This window comes from Staurois parvus, unplaced genomic scaffold (genome assembly GCF_062004578.1).
Source record: "Staurois parvus isolate SC_StPar_1 unplaced genomic scaffold, SC_StPar_1.0 ptg000445l, whole genome shotgun sequence".
In the NCBI taxonomy this organism is placed as follows: Eukaryota; Metazoa; Chordata; class Amphibia; order Anura; family Ranidae; genus Staurois; species Staurois parvus.
The window spans coordinates 7,972,295-7,994,125 of NW_028318241.1; the positions used below are offsets into that span (position 1 = coordinate 7,972,295).

At 50.6% G+C, this 21,831-nt stretch overlaps 1 protein-coding gene, 8 non-coding genes and 3 pseudogenes across 9 annotated transcripts; all 12 read right to left on the minus strand.

Moving 5' to 3' along the window:
* Nucleotides 1–339: 339 nt before the first annotated feature.
* LOC149453861 (U1 spliceosomal RNA) lies at nt 340–503 on the minus strand. Its single transcript, XR_016314572.1, has one exon. It is a non-coding gene; the product is annotated as a U1 spliceosomal RNA (small nuclear RNA).
* Nucleotides 504–1,023: 520 nt separating this feature from the next.
* Nucleotides 1,024–1,187, minus strand: LOC149453862 (U1 spliceosomal RNA). Its single transcript, XR_016314558.1, has one exon. It is a non-coding gene; the product is annotated as a U1 spliceosomal RNA (small nuclear RNA).
* Nucleotides 1,188–1,706: 519 nt separating this feature from the next.
* LOC149453863 (U1 spliceosomal RNA) lies at nt 1,707–1,870 on the minus strand. Its single transcript, XR_016314619.1, has one exon. It is a non-coding gene; the product is annotated as a U1 spliceosomal RNA (small nuclear RNA).
* A 2,273-nt stretch (nt 1,871–4,143) lies between these two features.
* Nucleotides 4,144–7,069, minus strand: LOC149453864 (uncharacterized). Its single transcript, XM_089688038.1, has 2 exons — nt 6,276–7,069; nt 4,144–4,532 (listed from the first exon to the last, which is right to left on the minus strand). Exons 1-2 carry the CDS (start codon nt 7,030–7,032, stop codon nt 4,453–4,455), a joined length of 837 nt encoding a protein of 278 aa, XP_089544164.1. The 5' UTR covers nt 7,033–7,069; the 3' UTR covers nt 4,144–4,452.
* Nucleotides 7,070–7,425: 356 nt separating this feature from the next.
* Nucleotides 7,426–7,557, minus strand: LOC149453865 (U2 spliceosomal RNA; annotated as a pseudogene).
* A 346-nt stretch (nt 7,558–7,903) lies between these two features.
* LOC149453866 (U1 spliceosomal RNA) lies at nt 7,904–8,067 on the minus strand. The gene has a single exon (XR_016314582.1). It is a non-coding gene; the product is annotated as a U1 spliceosomal RNA (small nuclear RNA).
* A 522-nt stretch (nt 8,068–8,589) lies between these two features.
* Nucleotides 8,590–8,732, minus strand: LOC149453867 (U1 spliceosomal RNA; annotated as a pseudogene).
* Nucleotides 8,733–14,306: 5,574 nt separating this feature from the next.
* LOC149453868 (U1 spliceosomal RNA) lies at nt 14,307–14,470 on the minus strand. The gene has a single exon (XR_016314493.1). It is a non-coding gene; the product is annotated as a U1 spliceosomal RNA (small nuclear RNA).
* Nucleotides 14,471–14,988: 518 nt separating this feature from the next.
* On the minus strand, nt 14,989–15,152 carry LOC149453869 (U1 spliceosomal RNA). The gene has a single exon (XR_016314613.1). It is a non-coding gene; the product is annotated as a U1 spliceosomal RNA (small nuclear RNA).
* A 520-nt stretch (nt 15,153–15,672) lies between these two features.
* Nucleotides 15,673–15,836, minus strand: LOC149453870 (U1 spliceosomal RNA). The gene has a single exon (XR_016314591.1). It is a non-coding gene; the product is annotated as a U1 spliceosomal RNA (small nuclear RNA).
* A 519-nt stretch (nt 15,837–16,355) lies between these two features.
* On the minus strand, nt 16,356–16,519 carry LOC149453871 (U1 spliceosomal RNA). Its single transcript, XR_016314494.1, has one exon. It is a non-coding gene; the product is annotated as a U1 spliceosomal RNA (small nuclear RNA).
* Nucleotides 16,520–17,039: 520 nt separating this feature from the next.
* On the minus strand, nt 17,040–17,212 carry LOC149453872 (U1 spliceosomal RNA; annotated as a pseudogene).
* Between the last annotated feature and the right edge of the window lie 4,619 nt (nt 17,213–21,831).

The window sequence follows — 21,831 nt, forward strand, 5'->3', positions numbered from 1 at the left end:
GTAAAGAGTGGAGCAGGAGTGTTGTAGTTTTTTTTTTTTTTCTTCTCTTCTTCTCCCCCCCAATGTCTGGAGAGACGCAAAGGAGTTGCGAAATAGTCCCAGTGTAAACTGCGTCAGCGCATGTATTTGGCGCAGCGGGAGGGGGCTGTTCCTACAGAGTTGGCGATTGTCCTGTAGCAGAAATGGGGAGTGAAGTCATGCACGGAAGAAGCCATTTGGCAAGGGATGCAATGCAGGTGCAAAGAGGCTAGAGAGAAGGGAGCAGGAGCTGAAAGAGCAGCCCACCCGGTGTGTCGTCAGACAAAGCTTTTAGCTGAACTATCATTGACCAGAAAGAATCAGGGGAGAGCGCGAACGCAGTGCCCCACTACCACAAATTATGCAGTCGAGTTTCCCGCATTTGGGGAAATCGCAGGGGTCAGCACAGCCGGAGTGCAATGGTTGAGCCTCGCCCTGGGAGAACCACCTTCGTGATCATGGTATCTCCCCTGCCAGGTAAGTATGAGTTGGAAGGGACCGGCTAGTGCTCCCCGGTTGGGGCCGCGCTTTGTCCACGTTATGGGAGCTTTCTGGGTATCTGTCAGAGCTAGGCCACAGAGCAATGCACATCTGTGTAAAGAGTGGAGCAGGAGTGTTGTAGTTTTTTTTTTTTTTCTTCTCTTCTTCTCCCCCCCAATGTCTGGAGAGACGCAAAGGAGTTGCGAAATAGTCCCAGTGTAAACTGCGTCAGCGCATGTATTTGCATAGGAGGCGGCCCTTAAGCATCCAGCAGCAGCGCAAGCTTCCTGCCACGAAAGGAAGCATAGGAATATGGCGCAGCGGGAGGGGGCTGTTCCTACAGAGTTGGCGATTGTCCTGTAGCAGAAATGGGGAGTGAAGTCATGCACGGAAGAAGCCATTTGGCAAGGGATGCAATGCAGGTGCAAAGAGGCTAGAGAGAAGGGAGCAGGAGCTGAAAGAGCAGCCCACCCGGTGTGTCGTCAGACAAAGCTTTTAGCTGAACTATCATTGACCAGAAAGAATCAGGGGAGAGCGCGAACGCAGTCCCCCACTACCACAAATTATGCAGTCGAGTTTCCCGCATTTGGGGAAATCGCAGAGGTCAGCACAGCCGGAGTGCAATGGTTGAGCCTCGCCCTGGGAGAACCACCTTCGTGATCATGGTATCTCCCCTGCCAGGTAAGTATGAGTTGGAAGGGACCGGCTAGTGTTCACCGGTTGGGGCCACGCTTTGTCCACGTTAGGGGAGCTTTCTGGGTATCTGTCAGAGCTAGGCCACAGAGCAATGCACATCTGTGTAAAGAGTGGAGCAGGAGTGTTGTAGTTTTTTTTTTTTTTTTTTTTTCTTCTCTTCTTCTCCCCCCCAATGTCTGGAGAGACGCAAAGGAGTTGCGAAATAGTCCCAGTGTAAACTGCGTCAGCGCCTGTATTTGCATAGGAGGCGGCCCTTAAGCATCCAGCAGCAGCGCAAGCTTCCTGCCACGAAAGGAAGCATAGGAATATGGCGCAGCGGGAGGGGGCTGTTCCTACAGAGTTGGCGATTGTCCTGTAGCAGAAATGGGGAGTGAAGTCATGCACGGAAGAAGCCATTTGGCAAGGGATGCAATGCAGGTGCAAAGAGACTAGAGAGAAGGGAGCAGGAGCTGAAAGAGCAGCCCACCCGGCTGACAAAGCTTTTAGCTGAACTATCATTGACCAGAAAGAATCAGGGGAGAGCGCGAACGCAGTCCCCCACTACCACAAATTATGCAATCGAGTTTCCCGCATTTGGGGAAATCGCAGGGGTCAGCACAGCCGGAGTGCAATGGTTGAGCCTCGCCCTGGGAGAACCACCTTTTTGATTGAAAAGATACTTTTATTGCAGAAGCATCAAAAACAACATGTTACGTGTAATCGGGGTACATCTCACCCTGTACTGCGACGCAGCGCACCACATAGTAATACAGTTCCAAACATACGATGAATACATTCAGGCAAATAAATACATTCGCTCAGCGGTATGATGCCTGACGTGATGTGCACAGAGGATGAATCCCCCGGATCACCACGTCATGCATGACGCCGCTTACCCCAAAAACTGTAGCATCCTAATACACTATACATTTCCTAGTCACTATGTCATGCACGAAAAACGATAACTGAAAAAGAAACACTATCAACAATAGACATCGGGTGTGTGGGGGGGGGGAAGGGGAGGGAAGGGGGAAACACAGGCCCGAAGCTTTATTGAAGGGACAAAGACACGCAAGGGGGAGTAGGGGGAAGGGGGAAATCTTCAGACGTCCTCTTCCTCCTTAAAGTCCAACAAGGAATAGTCTCTGAGCAGACTGAGGATCAGTCTGCGGCAGTCCTCAATGGACATCCTCTCCCGCTGGTGGATGAGGCGCTTTCTGGCGCACCATAAAGCGTCCTTAAAACAGCACAGCACCCGCCAGGCGCCGTCAATGTCCTCCAAAGAAAAAGTTCCACAGAATAGTCCATTCAACACCCCAAAGTGAGTGATGGCTGTCTGTGGCACAAAGTCCTTGAGTTCAGGTTCCAGGGCCCCCAACAGGGCCTGAGCAAATGAGCACTCCCAGAAAACGTGGTAGGACGTTTCCTCATGGATGATGCAGAAGGGGCAGTGTCTGTATCTGCTCAGGTTCCTGGCATGCATAAATGTCCTGAGAGGCAGTCCCCCCTGGATAGCCATCCATGCCAGGTCTTTGTGCCTGTTGGTGAGGATGTTGGAAGAAACATTCCTCCAGACCACCTTGCAGGTGTCTGAAGGCAGGCCTGGAACCGACTCCAAAATGTCGCTGGCTCGGATGAGCTTGTAGATCGTCTTTGGCTTCCACAAGTCCGGCTTGACTCCCTGCAGCCCTTGCTCCCTGATGAACTTGAAGGTATCCAAGTAGAACCAAGGAGTGTCCCAGTTGTAGGGGATGGAACTATCCCAAGTGTCCCACCCCAGGGACCTCCAGAGAGGCAACAGGAAGAAGCGAGACATTGCGTTCCCGCCAGAGTCCGTAGTCCGTCTTGGCAAAGTTCTGCGGACGCAGTTGCAAGCAAAGAACACCCTCAGCTGGGTGGCGATGTCGGGCACGCCCTTACCGCCCTTGAGGGGTTCCTTGAACATGACTGCCCGCTTCACTCTGTCCATCTTGGAGCCCCAGATGAAGTGAAACACCGCCCTGGTGATGGCCTTGCAGGTGTTGACCCGGGGGGGCCAGGCCTGGGCGAGGTACTGCAACACAGGGAGAATCTCGCTGCGGAGTACCAGTGTCTTCCCTTCGATGGTGAGGTCTCTGAGGCTCCAGAGTCCAAACTTTTGGCGCATCTTGGCCAGTCTCTCCTCCCAAGACTTCAGGGCTGCGCCCTCGGCACCAAACCAAACTCCCAAAATCTTCATGAAGTCTGTCTTGATGCCAAAGGGCATGGATGCAGAAGAAGGCAGGAACCACTTTCCGAAGAGCATGACTTCCGACTTCCCGCAGTTGACCTTTGCCCCCGAAGCTTGGCCGAAGTCCTCGCAGGTCTGGACGAGCAGGTCGATGGAGCGCTGGTTGGCACAGAACACCGTCACGTCGTCCATGTAGAGCGAGCACTTCACTTCCCGTCTGTCTGGTCCCGGTGCGGTGATTCCCTCGATCTCTGGATTCCGTCTGATGCATTCGGCGAAGAGCTCTATACAGCAAACAAAAAGCAGAGGTGAGAGAGGACAGCCTTGTCTGACCCCGGAGAGAACCGGGAAGGGGTCAGTCTTCCAGCCGTTCACCTGCACGGAACTACAGATGTCATTATACATGATGTCAACATATGAACAAAACATTTCCCCGAGACCAAACCTGCGCAGGGCTCTGCACATAAACCCATGGGAGACACGGTCAAAGGCCTTCTGATCAAGACTGACCAGGGCCGCGTGCACACGGCGGTCCTTGATGTATTGGACCGTGTCCCGGACAAGCGCTAGGCTGTCCGCAATCCTGCGGCCAGGAATGCCACAAGTCTGATCCGGGTTGATGATCAGTCCGATGACAGCCTTCAGTCTGTTCGCCATGACCTTGGCGAGGATCTTGTAGTCCACGTTCAGAAGAGAGATGGGATGCCAATTTTTCAAGTCACATCTCTCCCCCTTACGCTTGTACAGGATCGTGATCATCCCCTCCCTCAACGAAGGAGGCATCTTGCCCTCCACCACCATCTCCTCGTACAGCTCGAGCAGGTCCGGGCCCACGAGATCCCACAGCGCTACATAGAGCTCCGCTGGGAGACCGTCGCAGCCCGGGGTCCTGCCTTGCCTAAAGGATTTAGCGGCAGAGTGCAGCTCCTCCAACGTCAAGGGGGCGTTGGTGGCCGACAAACCTGCAGGATCAATAGTGTTAGAGATACCTGACAAGAACCTGTCGGCCGCTTCCGAGTTTGTTTCTTTAGGGGAGTAGAGGTCGGAGTAGTAGTCGCTGACCACTTCCATCACGGCCTCCTTCCCCTTCTGGAGTGTTCCAGTCTTGTCACGCAGCTCCGACAGGGGTGTGTGTCCTGAGTGGAGTTTCCTGAAAAAGAAAGAGTTGCACTTCTCACCTTTCTCGAGATGCTCCACTTTGGCACGGAAGACAATGTGCCTGGATTCTTCCTCAAAGTGCTTTTTCAAGCACTTCTTGGTGTCCTCCAGGTCTTGCCTCACGTCCCAGCCACAGTGGTGAAGGTCCTGCAGGGACTGCAGCTGACGCTGCAGCCTCCTGAGTTCCTTCCTCCTGGCACACACTTGCTGGCGTCCCCTGGCCTGAAAGAAGCTGCGCAGCTTGACTTTCACGAACTCCCACCAGTCGCTGACCTTAGGAAAGAAAGACTTCTCCTCTCGCCAGGCACCGTAGATTTCCCTGAGCTCCGCTAGCAGTTCCTCATCGCCCAGCAGGGTGCAATTCAGCTTCCAGGAGCCTGGGCCCGGGGCAAAGCCCTCTCCCAGATCACCCTGAAAGTGAATGGCCCTGTGGTCAGAGAAAAAGCAGGGAACCATGGAGAACCCGCGGTGCCTGACTGCCCTGGAGGTGAGCACAAAGTCAATCCTGGAGCGCACAGATCCATCGGGGCGGCTCCATGAGTAGTTCACGGAACCGCGCCCCACGGATCCCACTGCGTCTCGCAGGGAGGCCTCTGCAATCATCTCCCGGAGCAGCTTCGAGGTGGCGTCGAGTTTTGCGTACATGCTGGAGCTGCGCCCATCCTCCTCTATCGGACAGTTAAAATCACCGCCGATTACTACTGTTCTCGTTGTGGCGAGTTGCGTCCGCAGGGTTTGGAAAAGTTCCAGCCGCGCGTTCTTCTCCGGGGGAGCGTACACGTTGATGAGCCTAACGGGCTCCCCCGCCCACGAACCATCTATGACCAGAAGGCGGCCACAGACGAGCTCATGGACGGAGTCAACAGTGAAACGTCTTCCCCTGATAAGAACCGCAACCCCTGCGGACTTGCAATCGCCACCCCCAGACCAGTAGGAGGGACCATGGGTCCACTGGGAGGACAAATGAGTGTACCTCCTCAGAGGGGGAAGTGCGCACTCCTGAAGCATGTACACATCACTCTGCTGTGTGGAAAGAAAGGTCAGCACAGTCTGCCTCCTAGACACGTCCTTTATGCTCCTCACATTAATGGAAAAGATAGATATCTCAGCCATCCTGGGAAAGAGATGAAGGGGTTAGTCGGCAGGGGCTGTGCTTACCTCCCCTGGGGAGGGGGGGCGACCTCTGTGACCTCTGCAGCCTGACAGGTGTCCTGGCCCAGACCAATCTGATTAAGGACCTCGTTGAGGACCTCATTGAAGTCGGTGGAGAGATCTGGTTCCGACTGGGTCAGAGCCATCTCTTCCTCCACCTCTTCTTCCTCCAGCGTGTCGAGGTCCTCCCCCACGGGGTCGGGGCCTGCGGCATTCTGGAGGACGGCAGGCCGCTTGGTGGCAGAGGAGGTGTCCTCCGCCGCCGGGCTGGCCTGCTCCTTCTTCCGCTTCCTGTACCCCGCCGCAGAGTTGCTGACAGGGGTGACAGGGGGAAGGGGCGGGAAGTCCTCCTGGGAGGACAGGTCCGGGGGGGGTGGGACCGGGGCAGGGGCAGGGGGGCAAGGGGGGGTAGGGGCAGGGGGACCAGGGGCCGAGGGGCCGGGGGCCTGGACAGAGGGACCAGGGGCAGGGGGACCAGGGGCAGGGGGACCAGGGGCAGGGGCAGGGGGACCAGGGGCGGGGGGACTAGGGGCAGGGGGACCAGGGGCAGGGGTACCTGGGGCCTGGGGGGGGTTCCTCTTACCCGGGTCCTTTGGAGGCTTTTGTGGCGCTGGTTTGGTGGCCGGGCCCTTGCTCAGGGCCCCGGCGTACGTCCTGCTTCTTTCTGGGCAGTCTCTGTAGACGTGCTCGGACCGTCCACAGAGGTTGCAGGTTCTGGACCTTGGGCAATCCTTGGTCTCGTGACCTGCAGACCTACAGAACCTACAAGAAAGCACACTGCATTCCTTACCCTCGTGCCCCGGCTGGCCGCACTTGCGGCATGACTGGGGTAGGTCTGGGTAGTGTAGGAGTCCTGATGACGATCCCAGGGAGAAGCATTGTTGCAGGTGTTGGAGATCTCCAGCGGGACGATCTCTTAGTAGCCTGCAAAACACAGCCCACTTACCAGTCCAGAAGCTGTTGGTGTCTAGTATCCGGACTGGGTCCTTCAACACGACACAAAACCTTTGGAGGTAGGTGGCTATGTCTCTGCCGGGGACGTGAGGGTTCCTCATGGACACCGTGATCCTTCTTTCGTCCCTTTGAATGGGAGAGTTCGCAGCGAACTTTCGGAAGAGGGAGTCGGGTCCAGCGGTCTTCACTGCCTCCCAGTACCTTCTGCACACCTGTAGGGAGACAAATGTGACAAGGAACAAACCTTTCATGAATGACTGCACCGACAGGGTCTCTGCTTTGCTAAATCCTTGTTCAAGGATCATTTTCTTGCCAAAGACTTCCGGGGTCATCTCCGGGATTCTGCCGTCCACCTCTTTCAGCCGCAGCACGACTGTCTGCTTCATCCAGGGCTCCAAGGGAGGGAGACCGTCTGCAGGGCCGGAGCGGTCTGGAGTGGAGGTGGAGGCGGAGGGGGCTTCTCCCGGGGTCTTGGCAGTGGTGGCGTTCTGTGGCTTCTTCACGGTCTGTTTCTTCCCCATCTTGGCGCAGAGGAGTTCTCAGGAGGGCTTCCCAGAGATCTTGGTCGGGTTCCTTCTCCTTCTTCTTCCTTGGCGGCTTCACTCTCGCTTGCTTAGCCTTTGAAAAGGCTATTGAGCGTCTACTGCCCGGAGGTAGTAACGCAGAGTGAACAAGGGGGGGGAAGATCACAAACTCGTTCTGTGTGGGGGCTAAGCCTCAAACCCAATAGCAGCAAGTAGGTGAAGCCGAATTTAATCGACGATCCTACAAGGCCGAGAAGAGGGTACCCCACACAGACCAAAAGCTTGGATAGATTCAAGTGTTTCTCAACGTCCTAGCTGGAATCCGGGACACCCCTAAAGGCAAGGTCGATACTACACTTGATCTTAGCCAAAAGGCCGAGAAGCGATGTCTGGAGAGACGCAAAGGAGTTGCGAAATAGTCCCAGTGTAAACTGCGTCAGCGCCTGTATTTGCATAGGAGGCGGCCCTTAAGCATCCAGCAGCAGCGCAAGCTTCCTGCCACGAAAGGAAGCATAGGAATATGGCGCAGCGGGAGGGGGCTGTTCCTACAGAGTTGGCGATTGTCCTGTAGCAGAAATGGGGAGTGAAGTCATGCACGGAAGAAGCCATTTGGCAAGGGATGCAATGCAGGTGCAAAGAGGCTAGAGAGAAGGGAGCAGGAGCTGAAAGAGCAGCCCACCCGGTGTGTCGTCAGACAAAGCTTTTAGCTGAACTATCATTGACCAGAAAGAATCAGGGGAGAGCGCGAACGCAGTCCCCCACTACCACAAATTATGCAGTCGAGTTTCCCGCATTTGGGGAAATCGCAGGGGTCATCACAGCCAGAGTGCAATGGTTGAGCCTCGCCCTGGGAGAACCACCTTCATGATCATGGTATCTCCCCTGCCAGGTAAGTATGAGTTGGAAGGGACCGGCTAGTGCTCCCCGGTTGGGGCCACGCTTTGTCCACGTTATGGGAGCTTTCTGGGTATCTGTCAGAGCTAGGCCACAGAGCAATGCACATCTGTGTAAAGAGTGGAGCAGGAGTGTTGTAGTTTTTTTTTTTTTTTTCTTCTCTTCTTCTCCCCCCCAATGTCTGGAGAGACGCAAAGGAGTTGCGAAATAGTCCCAGTGTAAACTGCGTCAGCGCCTGTATTTGCATAGGAGGCGGCCCTTAAGCATCCAGCAGCAGCGCAAGCTTCCTGCCACGAAAGGGAGCATAGGAATATGGCGCAGCGGGAGGGGGCTGTTCCTACAGAGTTGGCGATTGTCCTGTAGCAGAAATGGGGAGTGAAGTCATGCACGGAAGAAGCCATTTGGCAAGGGATGCAATGCAGGTGCAAAGAGGCTAGAGAGAAGGGAGCAGGAGCTGAAAGAGCAGCCCACCCGGTGTGTCGTCAGACAAAGCTTTTAGCTGAACTATCATTGACCAGAAAGAATCAGGGGAGAGCGCGAACGCAGTCCCCCACTACCACAAATTATGCAGTCGAGTTTCCCGCATTTGGGGAAATCGCAGGGGTCAGCACAGCCGGAGTGCAATGGTTGAGCCTCGCCCTGGGTGAACCACCTTCGTTTTTAAATAACTTTATTGAAGCAAATCATAGTATACAAGTTCAAAATTCAAAGTTAAGCATAAGGATTGGTACAGATTTCACTTTACATACAAACCATTCTGTTATTTCATTAATACATCACATTGAAAGTCTAGACCAGGTTTCTTTGCACCATAGTTTACTTTTGTGTTTGTGATTTTTCTCATCAAGCAAAACGTATAAATGCATTACACTAAAACTCAAAGATATGCATTCTCTGACTGGTACCTCGTTAGAATTGAAAATTATTTTGTTTCGGACTTTCCACAAAGCTTCTTTGAATGAATTAATCATTTTCCATAGGATTACAAATTTATCCCTTGGTATTGTTTCCACCTTTCCATAAAGAACCAACTCATAATCTACATCCTTAATTCCCGACACCCGTTCTAGAAGCGGTTTTACCACCCTCCAGAGCTCTTTGGCATAAAAGCAATCCCACAGAAGGTGCTTTACTGTCTCATTGGATCCACAGGAGGACCTTGGGCACTCAGCTAATGGTACCACACGTCTTTTGTGCTGAAAAACTCTGGTAGGCAGACACTCATGAACACAGGCCCATGCTAAATCCTTTTGGCTATTAAAGAGCTGTTTAGAGCTAACTTTTGACCAAATAGATTTGGCCTCATCTTCTGGGATTTGAGTGATAGGGACCAAGGTCTCTGCAGCACTAAAATACAGTTTCAGCTTTAACTTGTTAGAGAGATCTCCCAGTGTTTTACCTTGCAAGTTGAAGTCAGAGATGATGGTTGACAAAAGGCTATAAAACCATGGAGGGTGAAAGCAGAATGGGCTCTTCAGCGATAAGTCGTACCAACCATGCTTCTTAAACGTAAACCCTACTGCGTACTTTAGAAAAAAAGACCAAAAAGCATCCGTATTGTAGGCTTGAAGACATAGAACCAAGTATTTTGTTTGCAAAAAGCGCTTTATATTCGGCATACCTTTCCCACCTTTCTCTGGGGGTTTCATCATGTATATTCTTTTTAACCTCTCCATCTTTGAGCCCCAGACAAATAAAAAACACGTTCGGACAACTTGAGTCAAATGCAAATCTGTTGGAGGGAACGTGAGAGCTATGTACAGTAAAATAGGCAACAGAACCATTTTAATCAATAAAATCTTCCCTTCAATAGTCAACTGTCGCATTGTCCAGCCTATAACCTTCCTGTTTATCCTTTCCGTGACCACATTCCAGGACTCTTCTCCATCATTCTTAGAAGTAAAAATAGTGCCCAAGATTTTGATCGATTCCTTCTTTTGAAGTTGGCAATCTAAAGAGGGCTCCCAATTCCCCACTTCCATCATACTGCTTTTATTTACATTTAATTTAAATCCCGAAGCGCCACAAAAATATTCTGTTCTTCTAATTGCTCTTTTAACAGATGCGGGGTCAGTGCACAATATTGCAATATCATCCATGTATCCAGTTACTTTTACCTGCAGCCCTCCACTACCTGGCACATGGACTCCTCTGATCACCTTATCTTTCCTGATGGAGCATAAAAGTGGCTCAATGGCACAGACAAATAGTAATGGTGATAAAGGGCATCCCTGCTTGACACCACACTTCAAGCTAAACCCATCTGTCATGAAACCATTGACTAGAACCTGACTGGTACATTTGTTGTATAATGACTTTAAAGAGGACAGGAAGCCAGCTGGAATACCCATTTTGCGCAGAACATTAAATAAATACTCATGTGATATGCGGTCAAACGCTTTTTCAAAATCTAAAGACAGAATTGCCAGGCGTTGCTTACGGTCTTCAGTGTACCAAATAGAATCCCTAATAAGGTTGGTAATGTGGTGAATTCTACGCCCCGGGATACCGCACACCTGGTTACTATGGATCACTCTGTCTATCACTCTTTTCAGCCTGTTTGCTAAGACTTTGGAAAAGATTTTATAATCCAGGTTTAGGAGTGTTATAGGCCTCCAGTTCTTTAATTGGGCTTTATCTCCCTCCTTTGGAAGCAGAGTAATGATTCCTCTCCTCCAAGAACGGGGCAGCTCCATGCACAGAAAACATTTACTAAAGAGGTGTAACAAATCACTTTTCAAAATATCCCAAAACCGCAGGTAAAATTCAATAGGTAACCCATCCAAGCCAGGTACTTTCCCTTTTTGAAAACTTTGGATGGTTCTTAAAAGCTCATCTTCAGTTAAACTCTCAGTTAGGGCCTCTGCATCATCTTGGTTCAAAACCATAGTTATATCCTTGAGTGTGTCATTCATGAAATCAGCATCAATATTTTTAGTGTCATACAGGGATTGATAGAAGGCAAAAACTTTTCCCATGATGCCACTCCTGGATTTCTCCCCTTCTATTTCTGTTATTATTTCCTTTGACATGTGGATTTTCCTAAAGAAGTATCTAGTACATTTTTCATTCTCCTCTACATGCTGTACACGACTTTTAAAAATGACCTCCTTTGCTTTCTCCTCCAGATCTTTTTTAATCTTCTCTTTAGCTGCAGCTATGTAATCAGCTACATCGCAACCAATTGCTTTAAGTTTATACAGAGTTTGTAGCTGTGTATTTAAATGATCAAAAAAATCCCTTTTTGCTTTAGCTCTTTGAACCCCTAATTTTATGAAAAAACGTTTAATTCTCTCTTTTACTATATCCCACCATGTCAGAATATCCAAAGTGTGCAACCTTTCTGTCTGCCATTCCTTAAAAACCTTCCTGAAATCTTCATACACTTTCTCACCTTCTAGCAAGGAGCTATTCAGCTTCCAAAAGCCCCTTCCCACTTTTTGCTCAGCTGGGCTTGAAACTTTGAAAATCACCACCTTGTGGTCTGAAATCACATTTTCTTTGTGTGTGCAGGACAATGGCAATAAATACTTAGCAGCGAAAATATAATCAATTCTTGACCCAGCATCTTTACCTTTCCATGTAACCCTCTCAGTTAAAGATGTGTTTTTATTGAGGGTCGTAAAGACATCTTTAAACTTTAAATCTGTTAGAATGGTTTTTAGAAGGTTGGCTGATCTATCAGTAATCCTACCACCTGAGCCGTATCTGTCTGTGGGATTTAAAGCACAGTTAAAATCACCTGCTACAATCATTGGTTTAGTATTTGCCATAAGGACATTCAAAGTTTCAAACATCTCAATACGATCTTTTGGGTGTGGCGATGCATACACATTTAAAAGATTCCACTTGATCCCATCAATAATAGCAGTAACAAACAAAACTCTCCCTGGCACAATTTCTTGGACATGCTGAATCTTGGCTGGCCCTTTAAAAAGAATAGCAACTCCTGCATTCCTATTCACATTGCAGCCTGACCACACAGAAGGGCCATGAGTCCAGTCCTTTGCAAAGGTTTCATAATTGCTCCTGTGTGGTATAGCACATTCTTGCAGGAAAAACACACTTACATTAAAGGCCGCCAAAAAGTTAAACACAGTCCTTCTTCTTAGCTGGCTCTTTATGCAGTGCACATTAAAGGATAAACCGTTCAAAACAGCCATGGTGAAATAAAGAAAAAGTTCTTAAAGGGGACTTACTGCAAATCCATACTGTTCTCAGAGGGATCCATTCCCATCACCTCAGTCAGTTGGTGGACCAGGTCAATGCTCAAGAAATTCTGCCCAGGAGATGCCAGACCGACTGGGCTAGTAACAGTCTCATTTCCAAATAATAGATCGCTCGGCATATTATCCACTGGAGAAAGACTGGACTCCATATTCTCTAAATCATTGCCGGCAGGGAACTTTACAACCTCCGCCCATGACCTCCCTTCAGCCTTTGTTTGTACTCCAACAACACTCGCTGAGCCCATCCGTGGTTTCTTGGCCTTTGATTCTGCAGCATGATCCGGATGATCACCAACAGTAGACTCACTCTTTTCCAGTAACTGCTCTCCTTCTCTGGATCTTCCATGTAGCTTTACAATCACATTTGAACACTGCTCCTCTTCCCGTGCTCCCTCCGATGTTGTAGCCTCCATCTCCTCCAAAACAGCCGCTACCTCCTCTTGCATTGGGTCGGGGTGTGGAGCTGAACTTTCTGTTTTGGCAGGTTCTCTTGCTTTAATAGTGCCAGAAGTCAGATCACATGTAACATTCCCCAAATCGCCAGCAGTGGGTGCTGGACCAGCACTTTCCTCAATTTTAGCAGATGGCTCCCCCTGAGAATCAGCTGCTTTTCCCGATTTGTCAGGGTTGTTGCGGTGCGGGCAGTTTGAATAGACATGGCCCGGACGAAGACAAAAATTACAACGCTTTTCTTTGGGACATATCACAGTCTCATGCTCAAAGGAGTCACAATTCCTGCACCTGTGACTCTCCTTGCATAACTCAGTTGAATGGCCATACACATGGCATATGCGGCAAAAACTGGCCATTCCATCAAAAAATAAGTCCCCGTTATATTTTCCAATGCTAAAGCGTGCTGGAGGAAAAATGCCTTTTTTAAACGAAACAAGGTATTTCCTTTTCCCAGTCCATAACCCAAACTGGTTGGTAATTTTGTGTAAAAATTTTACCTTCTCGCAAAATATGGACAGCCAGCTGGTAATGTCCTCCTGAGGTATATTTGGGTTGTACATTTTCACCACAAGCGATCGCAAATCCTCTTCCTCATAATGTGGGGTGACTTTTACACAGTCCAATAACTGGTGGTTTTGATACTCCTGCAGTTTCCTGACAAACTCCGAGCAGGTCCTCTTATTTACAAAAGTGATATCATAAACTCCTCTGATGTGGTAATCCTGTAGAGCAAGAATCTTGTCCGGCGTCAACTGGAACAAACCAAAGAGCAAATCTTTGACAATGTACTCCAAGCCTTTTTCTTGTCTCTTCTCTGTTTCAAACTCCATTCTGACAGAATTATTAACCCGCGCATAAGCCGGAATTTTCACGTTTCTGGCCGCCGCCATAGCAGAGCTTCACCTTTCACTATCAGCAGAACTGAAGATCACAGGAAAACTCAGCAACCAGCCCACACTCCAAAGAGCAGAACTAGCGATACACTACAAGCAGTGAGAACCACCTTCGTGATCATGGTATCTCCCCTGCCAGGTAAGTATGAGTTGGAAGGGACCGGCTAGTGCTCCCCGGTTGGGGCCACGCTTTGTCCACGTTATGGGAGCTTTCTGGGTATCTGTCAGAGCTAGGCCACAGAGCAATGCACATCTGTGTAAAGAGTGGAGCAGGAGTGTTGTAGTTTTTTTTTTTTTTCTTCTCTTCTTCTCCCCCCCAATGTCTGGAGAGACGCAAAGGAGTTGCGAAATAGTCCCAGTGTAAACTGCGTCAGCGCATGTATTTGCATAGGAGGCGGCCCTTAAGCATCCAGCAGCAGCGCAAGCTTCCTGCCACGAAAGGAAGCATAGGAATATGGCGCAGCGGGAGGGGGCTGTTCCTACAGAGTTGGCGATTGTCCTGTAGCAGAAATGGGGAGTGAAGTCATGCACGGAAGAAGCCATTTGGCAAGGGATGCAATGCAGGTGCAAAGAGGCTAGAGAGAAGGGAGCAGGAGCTGAAAGAGCAGCCCACCCGGTGTGTCGTCAGACAAAGCTTTTAGCTGAACTATCATTGACCAGAAAGAATCAGGGGAGAGCGCGAACGCAGTCCCCCACTACCACAAATTATGCAGTCGAGTTTCCCGCATTTGGGGAAATCGCAGGGGTCAGCACAGCCGGAGTGCAATGGTTGAGCCTCGCCCTGGGAGAACCACCTTCGTGATCATGGTATCTCCCCTGCCAGGTAAGTATGAGTTGGAAGGGACCGGCTAGTGCTCCCCGGTTGGGGCCACGCTTTGTCCACGTTATGGGAGCTTTCTAGGTATCTGTCAGAGCTAGGCCACAGAGCAATGCACATCTGTGTAAAGAGTGGAGCAGGAGTGTTGTAGTTTTTTTTTTTTTTCTTCTCTTCTTCTCCCCCCCAATGTCTGGAGAGACGCAAAGGAGTTGCGAAATAGTCCCAGTGTAAACTGCGTCAGCGCCTGTATTTGCATAGGAGGCGGCCCTTAAGCATCCAGCAGCAGCGCAAGCTTCCTGCCACGAAAGGAAGCATAGGAATATGGCGCAGCGGGAGGGGGCTGTTCCTACAGAGTTGGCGATTGTCCTGTAGCAGAAATGGGGAGTGAAGTCATGCACGGAAGAAGCCATTTGGCAAGGGATGCAATGCAGGTGCAAAGAGGCTAGAGAGAAGGGAGCAGGAGCTGAAAGAGCAGCCCACCCGGTGTGTCGTCAGACAAAGCTTTTAGCTGAACTATCACTGACCAGAAAGAATCAGGAGAGCACGAACGCAGTCCCCCACTACCACAAATTATGCAGTCGAGTTTCCCGCATTTGGGGAAATCGCAGGGGTCAGCACAGCCGGAGTGCAATGGTTGAGCCTCGCCCTGGGAGAACCACCTTCGTGATCATGGTATCTCCCCTGCCAGGTAAGTATGAGTTGGAAGGGACCGGCTAGTGCTCCCCGGTTGGGGCCACGCTTTGTCCACGTTATGGGAGCTTTCTGGGTATCTGTCAGAGCTAGGCCACAGAGCAATGCACATCTGTGTAAAGAGTGGAGCAGGAGTGTTGTAGTTTTTTTTTTGTTTTTTTTTTTCTTCTCCCCCCCAATGTCTGGAGAGACGCAAAGGAGTTGCGAAATAGTCCCAGTGTAAACTGCGTCAGCGCCTGTATTTGCATAGGAGGCGGCCCTTAAGCATCCAGCAGCAGCGCAAGCTTCCTGCCACGAAAGGAAGCATAGGAACATGGCGCAGCGGGAGGGGGCTGTTCCTACAGAGTTGGCGATTGTCCTGTAGCAGAAATGGGGAGTGAAGTCATGCACGGAAGAAGCCATTTGGCAAGGGATGCAATGCAGGTGCAAAGAGGCTAGAGAGAAGGGAGCAGGAGCTGAAAGAGCAGCCCACCCGGTGTGTCGTCAGACAAAGCTTTTAGCTGAACTATCATTGACCAGAAAGAATCAGGGGAGAGCGCGAACGCAGTCCCCCACTACCACAAATTATGCAGTTGAGTTTCCCGCATTTGGGGAAATCGCAGGGGTCAGCACAGCCGGAGTGCAATGGTTGAGCCTCGCCCTGGGAGAACCACCTTCGTGATCATGGTATCTCCCCTGCCAGGTAAGTATGAGTTGGAAGGGACCGGCTAGTGCTCCCCGGTTGGGGCCACGCTTTGTCCACGTTATGGGAGCTTTCTGGGTATCTGTCAGAGCTAGGCCACAGAGCAATGCACATCTGTGTAAAGAGTGGAGCAGGAGTGTTGTAGTTTTTTTTTTTTTCTTCTCTTCTTCTCCCCCCCAATGTCTGGAGAGACGCAAAGGAGTTGCGAAATAGTCCCAGTGTAAACTGCGTCAGCGCATGTATTTGCATAGGAGGCGGCCCTTAAGCATCCAGCAGCAGCGCAAGCTTCCTGCCACGAAAGGAAGCATAGGAATATGGCGCAGCGGGAGGGGGCTGTTCCTACAGAGTTGGCGATTGTCCTGTAGCAGAAATGGGGAGTGAAGTCATGCACGGAAGAAGCCATTTGGCAAGGGATGCAATGCAGGTGCAAAGAGGCTAGAGAGAAGGGAGCAGGAGCTGAAAGAGCAGCCCACCCGGTGTGTCGTCAGACAAAGCTTTTAGCTGAACTATCATTGACCAGAAAGAATCAGGGGAGAGCGCGAACGCAGTCCCCCACTACCACAAATTATGCAGTCGAGTTTCCCGCATTTGGGGAAATCGCAGGGGTCAGCACAGCCGGAGTGCAATGGTTGAGCCTCGCCCTGGGAGAACCACCTTCGTGATCATGGTATCTCCCCTGCCAGGTAAGTATGAGTTGGAAGGGACCGGCTAGTGCTCCCCGGTTGGGGCCACGCTTTGTCCACGTTATGGGAGCTTTCTGGGTATCTGTCAGAGCTAGGCCACAGAGCAATGCACATCTGTGTAAAGAGTGGAGCAGGAGTGTTGTAGTTTTTTTTTTGTTTTTTTTTTTCTTCTCCCCCCCAATGTCTGGAGAGACGCAAAGGAGTTGCGAAATAGTCCCAGTGTAAACTGCGTCAGCGCATGTATTTGCATAGGAGGCGGCCCTTAAGCATCCAGCAGCAGCGCAAGCTTCCTGCCACGAAAGGAAGCATAGGAACATGGCGCAGCGGGAGGGGGCTGTTCCTACAGAGTTGGCGATTGTCCTGTAGCAGAAATGGGGAGTGAAGTCATGCACGGAAGAAGCCATTTGGCAAGGGATGCAATGCAGGTGCAAAGAGGCTAGAGAGAAGAGAGCAGGAGCTGAAAGAGCAGCCCACCCGGTGTGTCGTCAGACAAAGCTTTTAGCTGAACTATCATTGACCAGAAAGAATCAGGGGAGAGCGCGAACGCAGTCCCCCACTACCACAAATTATGCAGTCGAGTTTCCCGCATTTGGGGAAATCGCAGGGGTCAGCACAGCCGGAGTGCAATGGTTGAGCCTCGCCCTGGGAGAACCTTTTTTTTTTTTTTTTTTTTTTTTTTTTTTTTTTTTTTTTATGCCTATTCAGACTGAATCACTGACACAATTCGTTCAACAAAAAACGGAATCTGCTCAGCGTTCTCAAAAAACACATAAAAAACCTTTTATACACTTTATACATCCCCACCCCCACCCCCCCACCACTCCCCCACATTCCACATCCCGTCAGCCTCCTCATCCCCCAACCTCTTCCTATCTAATTCCAACACCAAGGAAAACTTAGCCATGCACCACCTAACACATTCCACTTCGGACAATATCTCTCTCTTCCTGCACATTAAACCCCTCGCAGCCCACACCACCTCCTTCACCACAGCCGAAACAATATGCATCTTTCTCTTCACATCCCTCTCACCACCCACCAAACCCAAAACTCCAGCCTCAAAAGTGATGTGCTTCACCCCCACCACCCTCACCACAAAACCCTCCAACAACCTCCACACCTCCTTAGCAAACTCACATTCCCAAAAAACGTGTCTCTCCGTTTCACAACCTCCACACCCTTCCCTTGGACACCGGTCACTCCTCACCAAGTCCCTAGATTTTAGAAAGACCCGTGTAGATAAACAATTATGCAATGTAAGCCACGCAATCTGTTTCTGCTTATTTGTCACACCAATGATTGCCAAGTTCTTCCAGCACACTTCCGCCCATTTGGAACTCAAACCCCGCACATTTGACACCACCTCTCCCCTCCGCAACCACTTCCATAAAGACTCCTTTTTCACTGCATCCTGCCCCAGCTCCACCAATTTATTTTCCTCATAAAAGGCCTTCATACCCAGGTAATATGCAGGCGAGACCAGTGACAGTGGTTTCCTCAGATCTCTTCTGCACCACCCCCACCTCACCACCGGCCACCCCACCAGGTACCTCATCAAACAAGCCATCTTTCCCCCACCCATAAAGGCTTTAAAATGAGTCAACCACCACTGCACCTTTAGAAAAAGCTCAATGTTTGGAAAGCCATATCCTCCTGCACAACCATCCTTCATCACCGTTTCCCTTGAAATCTTCTCCATCTTTGCCCCCCAAAAAAACATGAAGAGCACCCTCATCACCTTCATTACCATCTGCTTATTAGGAGCAAACACCACTCCAAAGTGCACCAGTAGTGGCAGGACACACGCCTTCACCACCACCGTCTTCCCAGTGAAGGACAGGTTCCTCAATTTCCAGAAACCAAGCTTTTTCTCTATCTTTGCCAGCCCCACCTCCGCATTCTTCTGACAACACAGATTACGGGAGAAAAACACCCCCAACACTTTCATCTGTTCCACCACCTCCACTTTCCCTCCCACCACCTCACATGACCCGCTCAAAGCGCACACCTGGCTCTTCCCCCAATTCACTTTCAGACCCGACATGCATCCGAAAATACTCAGCAACAGCTCCGCCCTCAACAGATCACTCCTGGAGCTACAAACAAAAGCAGTGTCATCCATGTAGCACAACCCTTTAACATTTTCATTGTCACCTCCGGGCACAAACACACCCTTAAACACTTTGTCCCTCTTCACATGCTGCAACAGGGGTTCCATCACGCAGATAAAAATAATGGGGGACAGGGGACACCCCTGCCTCACTCCCGATCTGATCCGCACCGGTTCCGTCAGGTTCCCATTCACTAAAATCCTACTGCTAACCCCCTTATATAACCCCCTTACCATCTCCACAAAGGCCGTCGGCAGCCCCATCTTCTGCAACACCATAAACAGAAACTGGTGCGATACTTGATCATATGCTTTTTCCAAATCAAAGCTAGCCACAGCCAATGGGGCGTTGGTACTTTGGGCATAGTAAATCAAATCTCTCAGAAATATCAGGTGATCCGTCACCCTCCTACCCGGCACAGCACACGCCTGACCATCCCCCACCACCTTGCTGATGACCTCCCGCATCCTACCAGCCAGCAATTTGGTCAGCAACTTGTAGTCACAATTCAGCAAAGTTATCGGCCGCCAGTTTTTCATATCCTTGGGGTCACCTTTCTTAAACAGCAAGGTGATCACCCCTTCCTTCATCGACCGAGATAACATCTTCCCTGCCATACAGCACTGAAGCACCTCAACTACATGCACCTTCAATACCTTCCAAAATCTTAAATAAAATTCCAAGGGAATTCCGTCCCCTCCTGGTGTCTTATTTTTCCTCATTCCCCTAAGGGTATCCTCCACCTCCTTTTCTGTCACAGGATCCACCAACATACCACCATCCTCCTCACCCAATCCACCATCCAAGATCCCACAATACTGCTCAACTTCCTCAACAGAGGCACCACCTCCTCCCTTATACAACTCCCCATAGAAACCTCTGATCACCTCCTCCATCCTCTCACCTTGCACTTCTACCTCCCCGTCCATTACAGAAGTAAACACTTTCTTAGGCCCATATGCCTTCCTAAAAAAGAACCGAGAGCACCTTTCTCCCCCCTCCATCTCTTGCACTTTTGCTCTAAACACAATACCTTCCCCCCGCTTCTTCAAGGACAACTTCCGCTCTTCCCGCACCTCCTTTATTTCATCCTCCACTTCCAGCCCCAACCTTTTGCATTTGAACAAGAACAACAATTTAGACAAGATCCTCTCCTCCTCCTCTCTCCTCCTTCTAGCCCCTTCTCTCCCCTTCTTCTGAAAGAAGGTCCTAATACATGCCTTAGCCCAATCCCACCAACCCAGCACATTAGCAAACTCAGCTTTCCGACACACCAATGCTCCAAAGAACACCTCAAACTGCTCACCAACTCCCTCCTCCTCCAATAGAGTGCAATTCAGTTTCCATACCCCACCTCCAAACCGCACCCCAACCTCCAGATCAAATGACCCCGTAAGCAGCACATGATCAGAGAAAGTCACCGGATCAACCCTATAACCGGTCACCTTCATTGTAGGGGAACAAAAGAAAAAATCGATCCTGGACCTTACAGTCCCTCTGTCAGAATTGAAGGTGAAAGACACCTTCCCACCCTCCACTTCCACAGCAACATCTTGAAGACGGAAATCCCCCACCACCTCATTCAGGAGTTTGGACGACCCATCCATCCCTCCCTCCTCCCTTTCACCTTGTCTATCCTCCTTCCTCCTTATACAATTAAGATCACCAGCCACTATCGTAGGCAATCTTCCAGGTAACCACAACTTCAAGGTCTCAAGGAATACCACCCTCTCCTTTCTTTCAGCCGGAGCATAACAATTTATTAAACGCACCTCCTTCCCATACACATCCAATACCACCACCTGCATTCTCCCAGGGATCACAATCTCATGCGATATGCACAGTACATCCTTATTTTTGATCAAGATCCCCACCCCCTCACTCCTAGATGCACATGCTGGTGACCATAAGGAATGCCCCCGCACCCACTCCCCCTCAGGGGCTCTCTCCACTCCACACTCCTGAACACATATCACATCTGCAGTCACTTTTTCCAAGTGCTCAAACACCACCGCCCGCCGCCACCCAGAACAAATGCTCCGTACATTCACAGAAGATACAACAAACAGCATAATGAAAAAAGGATGTATCATTCTCATATCAGCCATAATAAAGCTATTTACAGGTGTTCCATTGACTCCACCTTTCCACTTACACTCTCTATACCACCATGCTGTCTTCTCCTAACCAAAGGAGGATTGGCGGACTCTACATCAGAATCCCCATCAAGGCTGCCAAGCAAAGCACCCAGACCACCCCCACCCGAATCATCCACCCTCGCTCGTTTGGATGCGGATGAAGATGGTCCCGCCCCTTCCCCAGAGGCGACAATCAAACGCTGCCCACACTCCAAACTACCATCACTTTCCACCTCCACCATATCATCGTCCTCATCACTGTCCGATAAATCCCCTATCAGAGCCGCAAATCTATTTGGATTACTCAGTCCAGCAAGCACCCTCTCCTCTGGCTGTTCACCAGCGTGTTCTTCCTTCCGACAGGGCAGTGAGTCACCGCTTCCTCCACATTGCAGTCCACCTGTCAGCCCACTCTCCTCCGCGTGGCATCCGACACCCGTTCCCACCACCGCAGCAGCTTCACCGGGGTGAACACTGACAGCGCCCGCCAGAACACCGGCAGCGTCATCAGCGACACGTATCCCCTCCGCCGCTACCGGCCGGTCTGCAGGGACAACATCATCAGCCGGGCGCTCCAGGATGAGGACAGCAGAGTCCGCAGCCGCGGGGCTCTCACTCTCCCCCTCCTCCTGTCGCGCCCTTCTCGGCTTCCGCTGCTCCTTGTACAATCCACCGGACCCCAACCGCTGCACAAGTCTCTCCTCCAAGCCACTCCTCCGTCTTGCCTCGAAGTATTCATCACACTGCCGGGCAAGATGTCCTGCCTTCCTGCAGATATCGCAAACTTTCCTCTCTCTGCACTCTCTGGAAGGATGACCCTCATGGCCACAAAAACGACATTTAGGGATCTGTTCACATTCCTGGCTTGTATGGCCATATACATAGCATTTTCTGCAATAACTGGGCTGACCTGCATAAAACAGGAACCCCCGCTCACCACCAACATTAAACACTGCAGGGGGTCTCCGCACACCCCCCACACACCCCTCATCATGAAAAAAACGCCCAATAAATCTGTACTTTCCAGACCATATACCGAACTTATTCCGAACTTTATCCCCCCCTTTCAGC